We start from the raw sequence: 19035 nt of genomic DNA, 5'->3' as shown, positions 1-19035 counted from the left end.
AGAAAAAAAACTAATGGTCACTTGTCTAGTCATTGCTTTTTCATGCATGCAAGGAGAAAAGGAGATTTCTTCTATGGTTAGTTCTTGATATCATAAGTGTACAAATAGCAAATAAACATTTAGTGGAATATCAGGCACTTACCTTGGAGATCAAAGTCAATCAGGGAAGGGTTAAGAGCATCAATATCATTGCTCATGTCTGCTTCTTGCATGAGTGTGTCCTGCATTGTCCTGGCTGTAGAGTGCTCTGTCAACATCTTCATACCATGTATGGGAGGGGTCTGGGCTGGCAAGGGTGAGTCTTGGGTGGTGCTAGGTTGTGCTCTGAGTTCAATTTGAGTGTCTGCAGAAGGGAAGATGCTCTGAGGGATACCAGGTGATTGTTGCATTAAGGTAGGTGAGATCTGAGGGAAAACCTGTGGTGATGAATAACATGGAGTTTGGGGCCCTCCAAGCAAACTTGGTAGTGGGTTCTTGGCACGTAGAGGTCCTGTTGTGTGAATAGTGTGTAAAGGCTGTTGGATATTAGATGACAGGGATGGCTCAGACAGAGAATGGGGCTGGACTGACATCTGTCTGGAAACTGTTGAACTTGCCACACCTGTTGGATTGCAAGACACGGTTGAAGATCTTAGTTTTTCAGCCTTGTCTCCTATCAATGTGTCAAGTTCTTCTAAAAGGCAAAAACAGAACAAAACCAAATTACAATTTGATGTAGTACTGTTAATGCCTACCCACCATTGAGCTTGTGAGTCTGCCTAGGTTGCAACTGGAATTTTAAGTGTTTCTCAGCAAATGAACACGAGAGGAAAATGCCAACCTTAAGACAGCAATTGAATTGGTATCTAGTGTGGAAACACAGACCCAGGGAGTACCCATAAATCTCAAGTGAGTATTTCATGAAGTAATTTTTTTTTATTTAAAGATGGAATAGTCGGATGCTAAATAACCCCAAGTTTTATTCCTCAGTGCTTAACTCTGTCTCTTTTATATCAAAGATTAGACAGATGTCAAGGGAGATGCATCTTTCACTGAAATGATAGGGAATAAACTTCTAAGTTCCAGAGTGCCTTTTGATCTGTAGCATTATGAATATTTGGAAGTCTCTCAGCAAAAACAGCTGTTACTCTAGCTCTAATCCTACATTTCTGTGCTGCCAACCATTTAATAAGCAAGAGGCCTTGAACATGGATCATGTCCCTTCCCAGCACCCAAATCCTCCTCTATTTCTTGATTCTCAAAATATTTATACTGCCTGCTGCTAAGAAGGGTTCTGTGGATCACTGTTTGAGAATTAATGCACTAGCATATTACTAACCTGGCTTTGCCATACTCTTCCTCACAGCAACTGGATCTTTCCTCTTCCATTTCTGAAGCTCTTCCTGCATCTTATCAATTTTGGCTGGATTCAGTGCCCACAAACAGCCTTTCCGAGAAGAGCCACCTGACTTATTTTCAACTTTCTCAAAGCATTTGTTCAAGGATAAGTTGTGGCGTACAGAGTTCTTCCAACCATCTGGAGCTGTCTGGAAAAACAAATTCAAACTGAGATTCCCAAATATATCTCTATAGTGTCTGCAGTTCTCTTCTAAAAGGATAGCTTTGTGTACTGTTAATGAAGATAAAGAACTGCCAACACACAGTGGTTTGAAAGAGAGGCTGCCCAAAGAAATTAGAGCTGGAAAAGGGCCATTAGTTTAGATCTATTCATTTCCCAAAGGGACCTTCACAAGATTGTTTTCAGGCATGTATTTGCCTATGCTTTGTTTGACCAGTTTAGTTTTCAAAGATCCCAGCAATGATTCTTTCACCACTTCCCTTAAGAATTTGTTCCACAATCTTATGTAGAACTCACTGTCAAGAACATTTTTCTGATAGGAACTTTTCAAGAGTGAAACTTACGATTACTTATTCCCATTCTCAAGCCAATTTTTTTATGAAGAGTAGTTACATGATAATGTCCAGTATTTTACAATGGATGAAAAGAACTGTTGGATTCTTAGTGATCACATATGGTCAGACAGAACCTCTCTTTTACCCAAAAGGCCTTCCTTCTAGAAGCACAACATCCTTTACTCATCCAAGAGATGCTCAGTTCTACTTATCGTAAGTGGGGCATTGGTTCAGTACTGATTCACAGAGAATAATGTCACACGTGGAGGGTATGTTTCAAAGACCATTGAAGTCAATGGAAAGACCTCCATAGACGCCAGTGGACTTTCAGTCAGGCCTATTATCACTTCCTGCAGCACCCTTTGTTTTGTTTTTGTTTAGGTTTTGGGGAGGTTTTTTTAGTTTTTTTTTGGGGGGGGTCGTCTGCTGTCCTAGTATTGACTAGCTCTTCTTTATGAGATTTGTAAGTTTATAGTTCAAAGCAGTAAGGCTGCATGCCAGATCAAAAGGCAGAGACCAGAATAAACCCATGACTTTTCACATGGCAGTACCTAGCACTGGCAAATAAGTTTGCCCTTCATTTTGTTTAATGTTTTAAAGTGCTTTTGAAATCATATTTAGGTAGAGATTTTGGCTGATAATAGTTGTGTTGCTTCTTCTTTTTGGATTACAAGGACAATATGCCAGAGGTTAGCAGTGATGGAAAAAATGACATTTTAAGATGCAAGGAAGTTTATGAGACAGTCACCAAGTTCCAACTAGCAATTTTTGCACAGGAGTGGCCACTGGAGCATTCAATAGTGAGCTTACAAAAATCAAAAGAAAAATTAACTACACAAAAAAGGTGCATCTTTAGTCCACTTCAGAACATCTAGAAAAAATTCAAGCAAATATCCAAATGGATATACATTACTTAGAAAGAAAAGGAGTACTTGTGGCACCTTAGAGACTAACAAATTTATTAGAGCATAAGCTTTCGTGAGCTACAGCTCACTTCATCGGATGCATTTACTGTAAGGAGAGTGATCACTTAAGATAAGCCATCACCAGCAGCAGACTTCACCTGAGTGTCACAGTAGACATCAAATAGGACTTAGCATGTCACAATAGACATCAAATAGGACTTAGCATGTTACAAATAGGACTTAGCATGTTACTGTGGGTGTAATTTTGTGTGTTAGCAAATTGTATAACTATTAGGCTGAGTCAGAAGTCTTCCAGATGAGGCAAAACAGTTTCCCCACACCTGACTATTGTCTTTTTTTCACCTTTATTTTTAAGACAATTGTTGAAATTGGGAGGTTCTTAGATTGAACAATACATATAATTGTTTCAATAAAATAACACCCTCCTGTCCCCACCATTTTTTCAAGCACTCTCTGATCAGTGAGATAAACACTGTTCCCTCCTTGCCCTGAGGGAAAATTTTGCACTTAATCACAAAGACTCAGAGAGAGTAGAAGGAAAAAACCTACAGTAGAAGCAGATTTTTCTCCATTGTATATGCCTAGAAATGCAAAACAAGAAGAAACATTTCTATCTGACATTGATTTTGCTTACAGGTATAACTTCACATATTGGATTTTTTTCGTCACTGTCTATTTAGAACTGAAGTTTGAAAAGAGAAGTGGATTCATCTTCCTTTGCCAGGCCAGAGTTTTTCATGTTGGAGACTTAGTCATCCCAGAAATCAGCTTTTGTTTTGTCTTTGTTACTTGATATCAACTGTGAAAAAGTTTTGTTTTAGGGGGCATCGTTCCATGTTTCCATGAGGGATATACACAGTAAAACTTTGCTGAGAGATATTTAACTGGTAATTGATCTGGAATATGGTTATTGGAACTAATTAGCACTGTTCTCTTTTACTCTGTAAAAGTTTTGCTTTTGTTTGTTAGTTTTATTATACCACTGGTTTCTGTTTTTTGGAGACCTGGATTCAACAGTTATTTAAAATTTGAATATAATCCACTCATTAAGCATCACTCTTACTTCTCTAAACCACTTCTGTACATTTTGGATTCATCTCTGCATCCTTATTCCCACAGTCCTGAATCACCTCTCGCTCTCCTTCACCTAGCAAGGGAACATAGTGATTTATATGTGAGGCATCAGTATTCATCTACTGCTTTCTAAAGCGGTAATATTTATTTGCATGGGCCATTGGCATCAAAAACCTCCTACGTCAATCTCTGATATGTGTTACTTTCCCACTCTTGGCTTGGTAGGTACTACTACATGATAATGCTATCTGCTTTATTTACTGCACCGGGGCCAAAACCTATATTAGCTCATTGCCAGTTGGGCATAATTTTAAAAAAAGGTGCTCAATGCATAATGGTGGAACTCAACCTGAGACACTCAGCTGTAAGATGATAGATGCAGCCATTAGCCCCGCTGCTCAGCCTTCTTCCTTGGTCGCTATAGAACCAATAAAAAATAAATTTAAAAAATAAAGAACACGCAGCTTCACATATGCCTGTCATCTAGCAACTCAAATGATCCTTTCCCCAAAAGTTTTGTGCTTGTGGAGAGGAAACAAGAAAGTGATGTTGAAAACAGGCTTTGCGCTCAACATATTATAAAGGAGGATTATTACTATTATTAATGCTGGTAGGCATGAAGCCATTTTCTGTGCAACAACTATGGATAACTTTTTTCATTGTCTCATCCTCTGAGTATCAGAGTTTGAAAATGAAACCCTTCTATGCCAGATGTGCACACTTGTGCATATGCCCTGGCTGATCCATGTTCAGAATATGCTTCATATAAATTGCTCAGGGTAAGTTGAGAGACTTATCTATGAGAGAGAGAGAGAGAGAGAGAGAGAGGAGGAGTATAAGAAAAAAAATCTTTCTTTGCTGTAATTTTTAACCTCTTTTTAAAACTTTTTGTTGATACAAATTAAGTTCCCTCTAGATTCTCAAATCTCACAGACATGGACATTTTTCACACAAAAAGCCATCCTGCTTATTTGGTGGGTTTGTGACATTTGCCTAGTATTAAAGACGACTGGCAAAGGAATTTTTAAAAATGGGGCTCATTCCCAATTTTTCCCTTATGATGTATAACGAAGGCCTGAAAGATTTGTGGGGGAGGAGGGTTGTTAGTTTTGTTTTGCTTGTATCAGGAATCTAAAATTTGGTTTTCCTTAGCTTTGTTGGAGAACAACTGAGTGGTATAAGGATTATTTACTGAGTATCCTTGACACCTTAATTGAATGGATGAGCGTGTTGGATCTTTAACAAGGGCTTCTTTTATTCAAAATATTAATTAGTGACAGAGGTTAAATAGATGTTAACAAAAACAAAAAAACAGTGTGTTCACCAGTCTGAAAAAAATCCATTCCCCTCTTAATAACTCGGCTTTCACTTTCTTGGCTCATTGGACATCACCATTTTATTAGTTCATCATTCATCAGAGTCTTCAGGGTGAGTGAGGACTTTAATTCTAATGTTAAAAAACAAGCAGAAAAACTGAGCTATCTTTATTCACCACAAAGCAGCAAATAGGGGCAGGAGCCCAATTTTGTTCCACTTTGCAGGTCATCTTGAAGTTGATGCCAACCAATTCCAAATATAAACAATAAAGATGTTTCCCTTACATCCAGTGTATACATGATAGTGAATGATAGAGCTTTTTAAAAAGCAGAACATGAGATTTTTATTTCTAGCCCTATAAATTAAAGATTATATGTCTGCCCTGTCCCTACCTAGTAAGGATAATTAATGTTTCTGCTCAGCAGTAGAGAAAGTGGGGCGTGGCATATACTTCCCAGAGGTTTTCAGAAAGGGTGGGGCACATGATTTGAAATAATTTTAGGAACATCTAAAAGAAAAAAGTATTAGTAAGAGGACTGGCTCTGAAGAGTGATGCCTGGTGATGAATTGGTTCTGACATCAAGATCTCAAAGATGCTTGTCAGGGAAAATCCAACGCTTTTCCCAGTTCAGTTGTCAGAATGGTCCAACAATGTGTTAACGATTCATCTTCCCTTGGTAACTCTTTTTTTTTTTTAAGTTAAGACTTTTCTTGTCCAGTATTAATGAGCTTTGATCACCAAAGCTGCTGTTCTAGAGTTGAAACCTGGTAACTAACTGGCTCCTGTCTCACACCGAGCAGTATGGTGGGAGGGAGTGTGGAATTTAAGAGAGGGAAAATACCTTGTGTTATGATCCCATCAGACCACAAACTTTTCTAACCTCTCAGACCACTGGTGGTATTTTTATCTCCAATTTATATATACATAAATTAATGTTACTTTGCACAGACCCATTGATCCTGACCGCCTCTTGAAGTTTAAAGAGTTTTATGATCTTGCAAAACTCTTTCTTTTTAAATCTGGCTCTCAAGAGAAGGGAGAGGTACTTCAAAGAGAAATTCCACTTTAGCTGTGTGAATGTTTTTTAGGACGTAGGAGTTGGATTGCTCTGTTTCAACTAGAAATGAGACTGTTGCATCATAGAAATTGCATTTGCTGTGGCAGTGAGTAGAAGTTAATTTGACTGGGCTTGTGTCATCTAATGTCTCCCAGCAAGATCCCATGTGCATTTGTACTATATGGTTTCTCCCCAACTGTAATTGCTTCCCCATCCCTTGGCTCCATGTTCTGGTAACTACTGAGTGATTTTTGATAGAAAAAACAAAACTATTTTTGTATGACTGCTGAGGATAACACATAAACAGACCTACTCCACAAGGATCTTGAGGAAGACTTCCAAAGAGCGCAAGTAGTTCAATAGGGCAGTAATCTATCGTATGGTGGATGACTCTGATAATTTTATAGATTAGATAGAGCTATGGCTGATTGCCCAAAAGTAAAAGATACAGGTTTTTTTTTTCAGTTTATTTTAAGGATGGGATGAAATTATGGAATTTAGTTGACTAGAAAACTAAGGTGCAAAAAGATTCTCCTTGCAAAATGTGTGATTGTCCCAGAAGTACCCTCTGCCATTTTACTGATAGCACACTTGGATTGAGTGGAGGAGGAGAACCTCATTCTCATTGTGGTTTTTAAGTGACTTAAGTGGGGGGGACACAAGAATATGAGTAAAGAACTGTTCACACTCCAGGGAGTTGACATCTTGTGGAGTCATGAATGGGAGGGAAAGGTATCAGAAATGGCATCTTCTCTCTGACTGTTACTGGAGTGGGGAATTGATGCTCCAAGGCTGTAGTGGAATATATGCAGAAAAATGTGTTTAAGGAAAGGATGGATGTTGCACTGCTATTTTACACTATATCAGGAACACATTCAAGGGGCAGGAACAGGAAGAGGGACTTAGTGGAGCAAGGTTCTCCCACTCCTAAGAATTCTATGTATTTATGCTGTTAATAGCAGCATTGGGTCAGGAGCAGCTTCTTTTATTAATCTGGTATGAAGCATAAGGCATTGTAACTTCAAACTAGTGAATAAATACAGGAGTGTTTATGGTTATGTTTATAAAATGTATATTTTTATATGTTTTTAATAAACTGATTTTTTCATTTGAAATATACTGAATTTATTCTTCAAGAAAATAATATAGTCCTCAAATAAAGATGCAATACTTGGCTTTAGATCACACAATTTGTGCATTGTGCCACGAGGCATCATAGTTTAGCATGCTATTAATTTATGTACCTGGTGTTAAAAATAAGGGGAAGGCGACTGTTGTTTTATTAGAGAACAAATTCAAGTCTCTGAATTACTCCTTTATTTGGAGCAGCATATTTTGTCTAACTTTTAGATTCCTTGTGATTTGCCTTAAAAACAAAACAAAAACAAAAAAAAAACACTTTTCCAGGTCACTGTCATGTGGTTTAATTTCCTGTTTGTTTTTGGCCAAATATCTGAGTCCCTTGTGACATAATAGTATAAAATAAGAGTCCATGTTACATTAAACTCTATTATAAAGATGCTGGTGGGGATTGACTCAGGACTAAATCTGTGACAGCAAGTCTAACGCCAGCCCTGACAACCCCATTAAAACAGGGTCGCAACCCACTTTGGGGTCCACTTTGAGAACCGCTGCGCCTATACAATACCCATCCCTTCTGCATTCACACTAGACTCATGGACTAGGCAGAGGTTCCAAACCTTTTTTTTTTTTTTTGGCTGTATCCTACTTCGGAGATTCATGTCCTATGCTCCCCCTCCCATCTGCCATGGAAGACAGGAGAGCGATAGCCCAGGCATCTAAACTTGCAATGCTGGGGAGAGAGGGAGGCAGGGGTTGAGTTGCATGGAAAGATGCAGGTGGTGGCGGGTGCTGGGTGCCTGCAGGAAATAGGGAGGCAGGGGCATTCCTGGTTCATTGCCCTCCTTTTTCCCCATGCACATCTCTGTCAGGAGCGGTTTTGCCCAGCTGCCTCCCGTTCTTATCTGCTGCTCCAGTGAGACCATTTTGCAGCTGCCACAGAGACGCTGCCTCCTTTGCGCTGCTGCTTTCCAACAGCATGAAGCTACAGCCTACAACAAGACCCACCAGGCACACACCAAATCTGGCTCCCCTGCAGTGCAGGTGCTCAAGGCTGCCTATCTGACCCGAACTTGAGCAGAGCCCCCTCCCTGAGCACAGTGAAGTGGTGGCTACAGCCTCCTAATGGTGTCAGTAGATGGGGCCTGTGGTGGCCTGCAAGATGCAGCTGAGATGGAAGTGTCCGTGCTCTCTGCTGCTTGTGGCCCCCGATAACCACAGTGTGTTTACACTTCCCTCCACCCCACTTCCCCACCCCCACCCCAGTTTGAAAACCAAAGGGCTAAGAGACATACACTATGTCAGTGGTTAGATATTGCTCTTATATTCTAACAAGCAAACTATCCATTTCAGTAGAATGGACCTGGTCTCTTACCCTGTGCTGACAGGCAGATCTCATGGAAATGGGGAAGCAGAAAGGTATTGAAAGCAATTTTTAAAATGATGAGCTCACCTTAAAGTAAGGAAAGTGTTCCGTCATGAAATTGTAAATCTCACTGACCGGGAGACTCCCTGTTTTGCTGTTTTTGAGCGCCATGAAGATCAGGATGCTTTGGGAACAAAGAAGAAACTGACCTTTACTGATAGCTTCACATTTCAGCCTGTATTATTTGATTTCTCAGTAATAGAAAAAAAGACACAACTTTACAGCATGTGCAACTCCTTTGTTTGATCTTCACTGTAATAAGATGAATCCTGGTGATTCTAAAGGCTGCATGAGGCTGTTACAAGTAATTCCCTGGCTATCGGTTATGTTGTATAAGGATTTCAGCGGTAACTGTTGCCATACATATAAAGGGTCGAACTTTAGTTGAGTTACATCAGTGTAAAACCAGTGTAATGAAGTATAGGATCAGTTCCAAAGTTTTCAAACTTAGTTTGGTGGGTCTTGCCAGTGCATGTATTTGTTAACACTGAGCTCAAATGTGTAGGCTGCTAAAGACTCCATGGGGAATGTCAGACTGACAATGACAAAGGGCTTAAACTTGAGGTTAACTTGTAGTAGTTTACTTTGGCAAACTGTCCTCTGGAGAAGAGTTCCCACTAGGGTCTTTGCAATTGATTTTATGTGGATGGCGCACACACACTGGAGATGGGCAGCAGTGTAAAGCCCTAATACAGGTTATATGGTCACCAAAGGAGCTCATGCTTGCAGGATAACTAGATTTATTTCAAATACTCCAGGACAATGGGGACTGAGAAGACTCTGGAGGCAGCACTAGCGCCATAGGGTTTAGTTTCACTGAAAAAGCAGATGGTACAAGAGTGAAAAAAAAAGCCCACATGTTGCAAGGAAAACACTCTAACTTCATAGAAAACATTGCTTACCAGCTGTTTCTTGTGTTTCCAAAGCGAGGGGGTGTGTGTGTGAGATATATTCCCTGTCTTTCCCATTAATTGCCCACATTCAGCATAAAATAATTAGCATTATTTCATACCCTGGAAAAGACCATCAGTTGCCAGGAGCCCCATATTCATGAGATAACAAACACATAATTTAATATTATATATTTTATATATTAAAACTGAAGAGTGTATATGTGCAAACACACGCATACTGCAGTTTTTTATTTACATGCTCAAAAGTGTGTGAAATGTTTGTGAACGCCTTTCCATATGACTTTCCCTCTATCTTTGCTCCAGAATCTAGGACATTTCATGATTCATAAGTTTCAGACAAATGGGAGCAAGCCCTATGTTGCAAATTCTGTATTGGGGTCTAAATAGCATGGTTCCCCTAACTTTTAGACTTGGGAAAAAAAACAGGTAGTTACCTGTAGGAATAGATGGGTTTAGGAAACAGAGGCTGCTGGGATTCTTGACTCCCTTGAGGAGCGATTCTCTGGTAAGGATAGTGTGATGAGGTAATATAGGTTACAGGATAACTGCCTCCTGAGGAATACTGACAACATGATAAAAGACAAGTTAATTGACTTAAAAACAAAAGAAGCAAGAAACTCCCAGAAGCTGTCTTAATTAATAGTAGCAATAAACATATTTCTGAGGATACTTTCCACCAACCCAATATGGTACTACACAGAAAAATAAAATATTGCATTAATTACTAGATTAAAAAACCCAAAACAGCATGAAATACTTCAAACAATAAAATACACCATGAAAAACTAAAACTCTAAAGATTAAAGCTACTAAAAAACCTCTGGGGACAAGAAAGTATGTTTTTTAAAAGTGGAGATGAGATAAACTAAGACAGAAGCCCAATGGGGCAAATTCATTCTGCGCCATAGGAATAAGCACAACAAAGCCTTCCTTGCTTGCTGACTAAATTTAGTCATGATGATGCAACTTCTAAAGGATGAGCGGTGTGAGAGTACACATGAAAACAAATAAATCCTAAAATAAGGAAAGCATCTTCTTCCGCTTCCCTGAGAGAAATGTCAGGCAATTCATTGTCCAGTCAGTAGCAGCCTAGGAATATGAAACTGACCTTCTTTTTGAGACTTGAACTCTGTGCATTGTAAATAATTGAATCAATGGCCATCCTATTTTGATGATATTGCTATAACAAAATTATGCAAATTGGACATGGGAAAACAAACTGCCATTAAATAGTTCCAATCTAGTCTATTGCACAGTACATGCAGGAGTATTCTCAATTGCACACCTTTTAATGCTTTATCCTGTCTCCTTTCAAGAGTCCCATGCTATGAGGTTTTAACTGTTTCCCTTGGGAGATTATTCTACAGTTTAACAGCTTTCACTGTCAGGAAATTTTTCTTAATATTTAGCTTGTATTTCTCTTTTCTTAATTTTACCCTATCCTTACTAATTAATATCTCCTTGGATCAATAATTTCCCTTGCTCCTTGTTTACACGCTTTGAATATTTGCCAATAGGTGATATGTCCCCTCAAGCTATACTTTTAATGGTTCAATTCCTCCAGTTTCCTAGTAACTTCAGTTGCTTTTCTCGGAATTCCCTCCTGTTTGCCAGAGCCTTTTTTGTTCTGAGCTGCCCAGAACTGAATGCATTATTCCAGGTGCAATCCCACCAGAACCATATAGAGAAACATACTGAACATATGAATTTGTTTGTGACAGTGACAAACAAGAGTGAAAGAAACAGGACATGGAGAACTTCTCCACTTTCCTGTGTCCTGCTCCAGTAACAGACATACTGGGCAAAGATGCAGCCCTTGGAACTACTGTAAGTTACACCTCCAAAGGTGTCGGACTTGTCCTCCTGGGTTCAAAGTTGTTACCAAGGTAGAGAACTGGGCGTTTATACCGTAATTTTGATTTTATTGGTTTCAGTGGCTCTTTGGAAGCAAAGGAGACTGAGATGGAAATGACTGTGATGTCATTACCAAAGGCAAGAACTGTGTGTTTTAAAGATTATTTCTGTTTTATTGGTTTCATTGCTCCTTCTTGAGGGACTGGAGGCTGGGGAAGGGTTCAGTATGATGGGCTTGTACTGGTTATGACATGGCATAACTGGCATGAAAGGTGTCCATGTTTTATGGTGGGTGGGTGACTTCAGTAAGTGCTGCATGTCTGATATTACTTTTGGATCAATAAGAAGGTGTTTCCTTATGAGTCTTTTTCTATCTTGTGCCCATTAAAGGGGAAGGGGAGACCATTTTATCTTACTGGCAGAATTAATGAGGGAGCTGACCTCTCACCTCTATACTGAGATGTGAGGCACGACTTGGACAGCCTTTTGTCTGGCTAAAGGCCCCATTTGCTTGTGTTTCATTTTTAGCAAGCCAAATTGCTCTGCTCCAGTTAAGGTTTACAGGGTAAAGCTTTGGTGGTGGTTCTGCTCTGCTGAAGACTGACCGCATTTCATTACGATAGTATTTCTCCCAAACTTTGTATCATATGCATCACTCACACCTTAGTGTCTGGTGCTGGACAGTAATTCTACCTATTGCAGCCTCCGCTGCTCATGCCTGTCATTTTCATCTCTGGGCACTAGCATATATTGCCATTACCTTTATCATATTAACATAAAAAGGGCAAATGCTGAAAATTATAACAGCAACCTGCTACATGTGAGAGTTTTGTCACAGTGCCAGCCTGCAGGTGGATGGAGACTTCCTTTCACGTAGTGCTTGTTGTGTCTTGCCCAGCTACTCCCTTCTGTGTTTCAGAGGTTACACTGTAGTTTTTTTTAAAATCCGGTTAATGCCAACATGTAGTAACAAAATTGGCATCAAGTCAACAGTGGAAAGGGATGGGGTATCTGCCTTCATAGGAAATAAAGAACATAAAAAGCATGTACAGATTAATTAGCAGCCAAAATGGTATTTCTGCTAAAGTTACATGCAGTGTGTGGTTGTATATTTAAATGATGTGGAGGCAGAATGGTGCCATGGCAGCAGGCTGAAATCTGATTTTACTGTCTGTATAGCTGCTTCATAGTTGCTTTCATTGTAAGTCTGGTTTTGGACTCACTCCACAAAAAAGGAACGTTCACTTCAACACTGGTAGATTCGGACTACCAATGGATGGAGCAATTTTTCTACTAAATTTCAGGTTAATCAGGCAAAGGTCTCATAAATTATGAAACCAAAAAAGAGCTGTTAGTGAGAATTAAAAAAAATAATTTAATGCTTTTTTTGCCACTTTATAGCTTAAAAAAAGAAGTCACATAGAGAAATTATGGTTTGCTGAACTCTTCCGGTTGAAACAAGTTCGGAGAACCAAAGAGAAAATTATTTTAAAAATTATTAAGATTTAAAATTGCAATATCAACCTAGCTTGTTGGGAACTGAGGAGCTAATTTTGGCTAGTTGGTGGCTCCAGTAAGATACAGCAGCATGCCAGGGAGAGACATTGTGCCCTAGCCAGGTTTCTTATACATAGCCAGGGTAGAAGAAACACTCCTGTTCTCTCTGTCATCTGTCCCAAGGCTTCTGTTCTCCCAAATCCTCCCTGTATATATTTAGCTCCTGCACACTTCCTAAGGTCTGTTGGAAGGATATTCAGCTCCTGCACATTATTGGATGTCTGCAGGGTGTGGCAGTTGGGGGCTGCAGAGAACAGGAGTCTTGGGGAGGGCTGAGGAAAAGTAATGTCCCAGTCCTGTGGACCTCCAGAGGTCTGTAGGAGAGGATAAACCTCCACATTGTTAATTAATAGAATTTCGGTAGTGCCCAGAGACCCCAGCCAAAATGGGAGTCCCATTATGCAGGGTGTTGTACAAACATGCAGTAAACGACAGTCTCTGTCCTGAAGAGCTTATAATCTAATTAACTACAAAGGGTAATAGGTAGGTACAGAACATAATGGAGAGAGTGGAGGCATAGGGAAGACAAGGGTAATAGTAATAGGAACACATGGTTCCATAGATTTGCTATCTGCAAGATTGTGTACCTCGGAGGCTCACTAAACCCTCTCTCCATCTGAGCCTTAGGAATCTCACAGGTGCCATCCCTGACTACCTCCTACCACACCTTAATAGGTTTGTTCCTTCCTACAGAGCCTGCCAAGGGGTGTTGATGCACTGATGAACTTCTCAAGGCTTGTGAGGATGTGGCTAGGGTGGGGATACCCATAGCCCCTCTTATGTTTTATGGGGGTGTGGGAAGCTCCCCAAGAACATGCTAAGGCAGGGCTTATTGGAGTCAGTGGGCCACGAGCTTCCTAATACCTATGTCAGGGGTCCATGAACCTCCCGAGACCTGCTGTGGGTGTTCAGAGCGCAAAGTCTCACAGCGGCTAGAAGTTCAGAAGACCCTCAAGGAATCATCTAAGGTTCTCCAGGAGTTTGTGCACTTACTCCAGGGGTGTCCTACATCTGTGCACCTCCTAAAATCTGCAGGAGGTAGGCTCCCCTTCTGCAAATCTTAGGAGGTTTACACTATAATAATGAGAAAGCTGCAAAATAAATGATTTCTGGCAATCAAGTACAGATAAGGTGATTTGTAGCTATAGCAGCACTTGGCTGTTTAAAGCTGTGTGGACTACCCAGGTTTTTAAAAGATTTTTCTATGTGTATTTTTGTTTGAGGGCACATTAAATATATTTTATTTTTGTTGCAACTGTCAGAGTACAGTGGGTTTCCAGGGTTTAGATGGAGCTGGTAGTTACAAATGTAAAATCTTTTAACTTGTTAACAGAACCAGTTTTCTCTAGGAGTCATTGTAAGAGTATAAATAAACAATACCATAACATTTATATAGGCTATTTTTTCTGTGTAACTATGTTTAAAATTCACTTATCTCTCTTTCTCCTTGACAGTTTTTTCATAAGCAACATGAGACTATTCATGTAGGAACTTCCCAGCAAATGCAGAATTAGTTGATACTGTTCACCCAGTTCTTGTGTATTATAGTCAGAGTCACCAGACCAGTATTTTGTAGGACATTCAGTTAATTCAGTTGTCCACACATTGCACATACCTGGTGAAATGGGTGTGAGGGGCAGTACATTTGCTGCACTGGAGGCTGGTAACAGTACAGACTGGGCTGTCCTTCCAGTGGAGGTGTCTTAAGCTTGACCTCTGAATCCCGCTGAAATATATTCAAATAAGGAGTTATTACAGAAAACAACAGATGTGTAAATACATCGAACCTTTCAGTTACTGTCTCCAGTTTGCCTTTGGATGTTTTCTCTGCCCTTCTTGGACTTATTTCTACTTAGACAAGAAGTATTAACAGGAATGTATTTCATCTGCTGGAGCTGTTAGAAGGAACATCCTCTTACTGATTTTTGTACAGTTACTATTTAGAAAGAAAGCGGCTGTTGTTAAAATCCTCTAACACAAATATGAAAAATCCAGAAAATGATCATTTCTGTTTGTCCTTTTTTCTTCACCGACCAGAATAACCCGCACTCCTTAGCTCTTTCTGCCTCTCTCTCACTCCTTCCCCCCACCCAGGTTGTCAATGGAAGGAATGCACAAAGCTGGAGGGAGAGCTGGGAATCAAAAGATATGGAGAAACAGGTTACAGAGGAAAATCAAACTAGACTGACTGCATCAGCTAGCTTGATTGCTATAGAAGATCTAATTGTAGAATAGGAGCTATCTCTAAAACTGCCAAGAAAGGCAGGTAGGTTGGTCATCCTTCAGCAGCTTAGGCCTCTCCCCTGTTGCCCATCTCTCTGTCTAGGATTCCACGCACTTAGTGTACTGCCAGAATCCTACAGACTTGCCTCAGGGATGCTGACATGGTAAGAACGTTCAAAATGCTTGGCTAGCCTTCCAGCAGTAACAGCAGATAACAAGCAAAATCCAGTACTAGTGAAGACGGAACAGAGAGCTGCAATACATTTAAGGAGATTATCTCAGAAAAAGAGGGAAGCTCAACCTACATTTTGCTTTCTATTATAAAGTTGTTATGAAGACTGATGGACAGATTTGATCAATAGCTTAAACACATAATATGTGAGTAAGTGGGATAATTTCTAATAACCACAGAGCTGGCATTATTTAAATGATCCTGGCAACTTGATTAAACCACAGATTTGAGCTCTCTACCAACCGATGCAAACTGGTAGGGCAACCTCAGTGTTCTAAATATCTGCTTTTAAATCGGCTACATCACTTTAAAAATTATCACTGTTATTTTTGTGTTATATATCAAAAATGTGTGTGTTCTCCTACTGGCTTTGCAGTGTCTTTTAACCACTTAGCACTATTCCAAGGAATGCATATACAGTAGAACTTCAGAGTTATGAACACCTCGGGAATGGAGGTTGTTCGTAACTCTGAACTAAATGTTATGGTTGTTCTTTCAAAAGTTTACAACTGAACATTGACTTAATACAACTTTGAAACTTCACTATGCAGAAGAGAAATGCTGCTTTTAACCATCTTAATTTAAATGAAACAAGCACAGAAACAGTTTCCATAACTTGTTAATTTTTTAAAAATTTTCCATTTATTTTTAGTAGTTTACGTTTAACAGTACTGTATTGTATTTACTCTTTTTTGTCTCTCTTGCCGCCTGATTGTATACTTCCAGTTCCAAATGAGGTATGTGGTTGACCAGTCAGTTCGTAACTCTGATGTTCTACTGTAGTGTAAAGTGAGAAAAGGGAACTACCCTTTTGCTTCAGCAGCATAAGAGGAATAGCCAGACTGAGAATAAATATGGAAATATAATTTTCAAGTTTACAAGAGAGAACTGGTTTCAGAGTAGCAGCCGTGTTAGTCTGTATTCGCAAAAAGAAAAGGAGTACTTGTGGCACCTTAGAGACTAACAAATTTATTAGAGCATAAGCTTTCGTGAGCTACAGCTCACTTCATCGGATGCATTTGGTGGAAAAAACAGAGGAGAGATTTATATACACACACACAGAGAACATGAAACAATGGGTTTATCATACACACTGTAAGGAGAGTGATCACTTAAGATAAGCCATCACCAACAGCAGGGGGGGGAAGGAGGAAAACCTTTCATGGTGACAATCAGGTAGGCTAATTCCAGCAGTTAACAAGAATATCAGAGGAACAGTGGGGGGTGGGGTGGGAGGGAGAAATACCATGGGGAAATAGTTTTATTTTGTGTAATGACTCATCCATTCCCAGTCTCTATTCAAGCCTAAGTTAATTGTATCCAGTTTGCAAATTAATTCCAATTCAGCAGTCTCTCGTTGGAGTCTGTTTTTGAAGCTTTTTTGTTGAAGTATAGCCACTCTTAGGTCTGTGATCGAGTGACCAGAGAGATTGAAGTGTTCTCCAACTGGTTTTTGAATGTTATAATTCTTGACGTCTGATTTGTGTCCATTCATTCTTTTACGTAGAGACTGTCCAGTTTGGCCAATGTACATGGCAGAGGGGCATTGCTGGCACATGATGGCATATATCACATTTCTCCCTCCCACCCCACCCCCCACTGTTCCTCTGATATTCTTGTTAACTGCTGGAATTAGCCTACCTGCTTGTCACCATGAAAGGTTTTCCTCCTTCCCCCCCCTGCTGTTGGTGATGGCTTATCTTAAGTGATCACTCTCCTTACAGTGTGTATGATAAACCCATTGTTTCATGTTCTCTGTGTGTGTGTATATAAATCTCTCCTCTGTTTTTTCCACCAAATGCATCCGATGAAGTGAGCTGTAGCTCACGAAAGCTTATGCTCTAATAAATTTGTTAGTCTCTAAGGTGCCACAAGTACTCCTTTTCTTTTTAAGAGAGAACTGCAAATTAAAAACAATTAAAAGTCGTCATTAAAAAGTCACATGCACATCTTATTTCACCAGCATATTCAGGTAAGTCAGAAACCATATGAATCTGAGCCCACCTTTGGCCCTGGGGATGAGGAAATACTGGGAATAGAACCCCCTGACCCTGAACTCCTGAGGAACCTCCTCTATTGCCCCCAGCGCGAGGAGTGATTGCACCTCTTGTAGCAGGAGTTCCTCATGAGAGGGGTCCCTGAAGCAGGACGGGGAAGGTGGGAGGGCACAAAATTGGATAGAATATCCCACCCCTACCATGCTCAAGACCCAGATATCTGAAGTAATCTGGGACCAGGCACGGTAGAAGTGGGACAGATGATTCACAAAGGGAGGGCAAGGATTTGGGCTGGTGCATCTTCAAAAGTTCGGCTTCAAGCTGGGGGGCTGTTTGGAGGAGACTTGACCCTGGCTGGGGATTGTGAACAGTGCCACATCGATGAGCCGGCCTTCCGTGTGGAGGAGTAGTGCCGATGCTTATGCGAGACCTTCCTCGGTGCCGAGATGTCCCGCACCAAGGCCGGTGTGCTGTGCACCAAGGCTGCCGGTACTGACTCTTGAGCCAGTTGGGGCAGGAGAGCAGACTACATCCAGCGAAGCTTGAAGTAATAGTCTCTCTCCCTCTTAGTTCTGTGCTTGAAGCCTCTGTAGATGGTGCGCTTGTCTTGCAAAGGATCCTCTCCCAGGCACTTTAGACAAGCAGTGTGCAGATCCCCTCTGGGAACAGGCTTATTGTACCTATCGCACGGCTTGAACCCCTGGGGCCATGGTGACAGGGAAAATATTGGGTGGAAACCCCCCAACTTAAAACGTACTGATACAACTGACTAACAATGTAATGAAAAGTAATAACTATATACATGGAAAAATGCTAAGAAACGCAAAGCAAGAGACCAGTTGCTCCAACGACTGTCACTGGAAGGAACTGAGCAGGCGGCGGGTCGGCAGGGACCTATATACACTGCCACAAAGGCGCCACTCTAGGGGGCTCCACAGCCAACCGTACAGGTACCGCTAGGGTAAAGCTTTCCAACGATCGTGCACGCAGCATGCGCACACACCTATTGGAATGGACATGAGCAACACATCTTGATGAACGACCGTTACGAAAGGTAGGGAACCGTCTTTTCATTGTCACTAGGGTTCTGCCTTAAAACTTTCTTTTTCTGATGAACAATGGAAGAAATGTAGATAGGAAACCTGCTCTTAATTGAAATAATGGATTTCAAAGAGTTGCAATTTAAAAAAGTTTACAGACTTTATACCTTTCCTTATATTTACTCTTTTATTAATCTCAAAGCAAGTAAAACATATATAATATAAACAGCCCAAACCTCCTTATAGTAATCTGATCTTAGATTGTCCTGAAGCCTGTTTATTGCTGCCTATAGTATTGAAATGAAACATTACAATTTGTGAACATGCCTTCTGAATGCCATATAGCAGTACAATTTTCCATGTTAGCATGACAATTAAATGGGAGCCACCACTCAGTTAGGTCTACTAGAATCTTAGTTGTCAGGAAAGTTGAATATTTCAGGT

At 40.3% G+C, this 19035-nt stretch overlaps 1 protein-coding gene across 2 annotated transcripts in view; it reads right to left on the bottom strand.

Annotated features, from left to right (window-relative positions):
• FOXN1 (forkhead box N1) overlaps window positions 1-19035 on the bottom strand; it is a 55098-nt gene that overhangs the window by 2710 nt on the left and 33353 nt on the right. For both annotated transcript variants that reach the window (XM_043499170.1, XM_038376088.2), the window contains exons 4-8: window positions 14715-14825; window positions 10123-10250; window positions 8802-8898; window positions 1319-1526; window positions 143-673 (exon numbers count right to left, since the gene is read on the bottom strand). In XM_043499170.1, coding sequence (XP_043355105.1) covers window positions 143-673; window positions 1319-1526; window positions 8802-8898; window positions 10123-10250; window positions 14715-14825 — 1075 coding nt within the window. The remainder of the gene's footprint in view (window positions 1-142; window positions 674-1318; window positions 1527-8801; window positions 8899-10122; window positions 10251-14714; window positions 14826-19035) is intronic.

This window comes from Dermochelys coriacea, chromosome 17, assembly GCF_009764565.3.
Source record: "Dermochelys coriacea isolate rDerCor1 chromosome 17, rDerCor1.pri.v4, whole genome shotgun sequence".
Classification (NCBI taxonomy): Eukaryota; Metazoa; Chordata; order Testudines; family Dermochelyidae; genus Dermochelys; species Dermochelys coriacea.
This window is presented reverse-complemented; position numbering and strand designations above follow the sequence as displayed.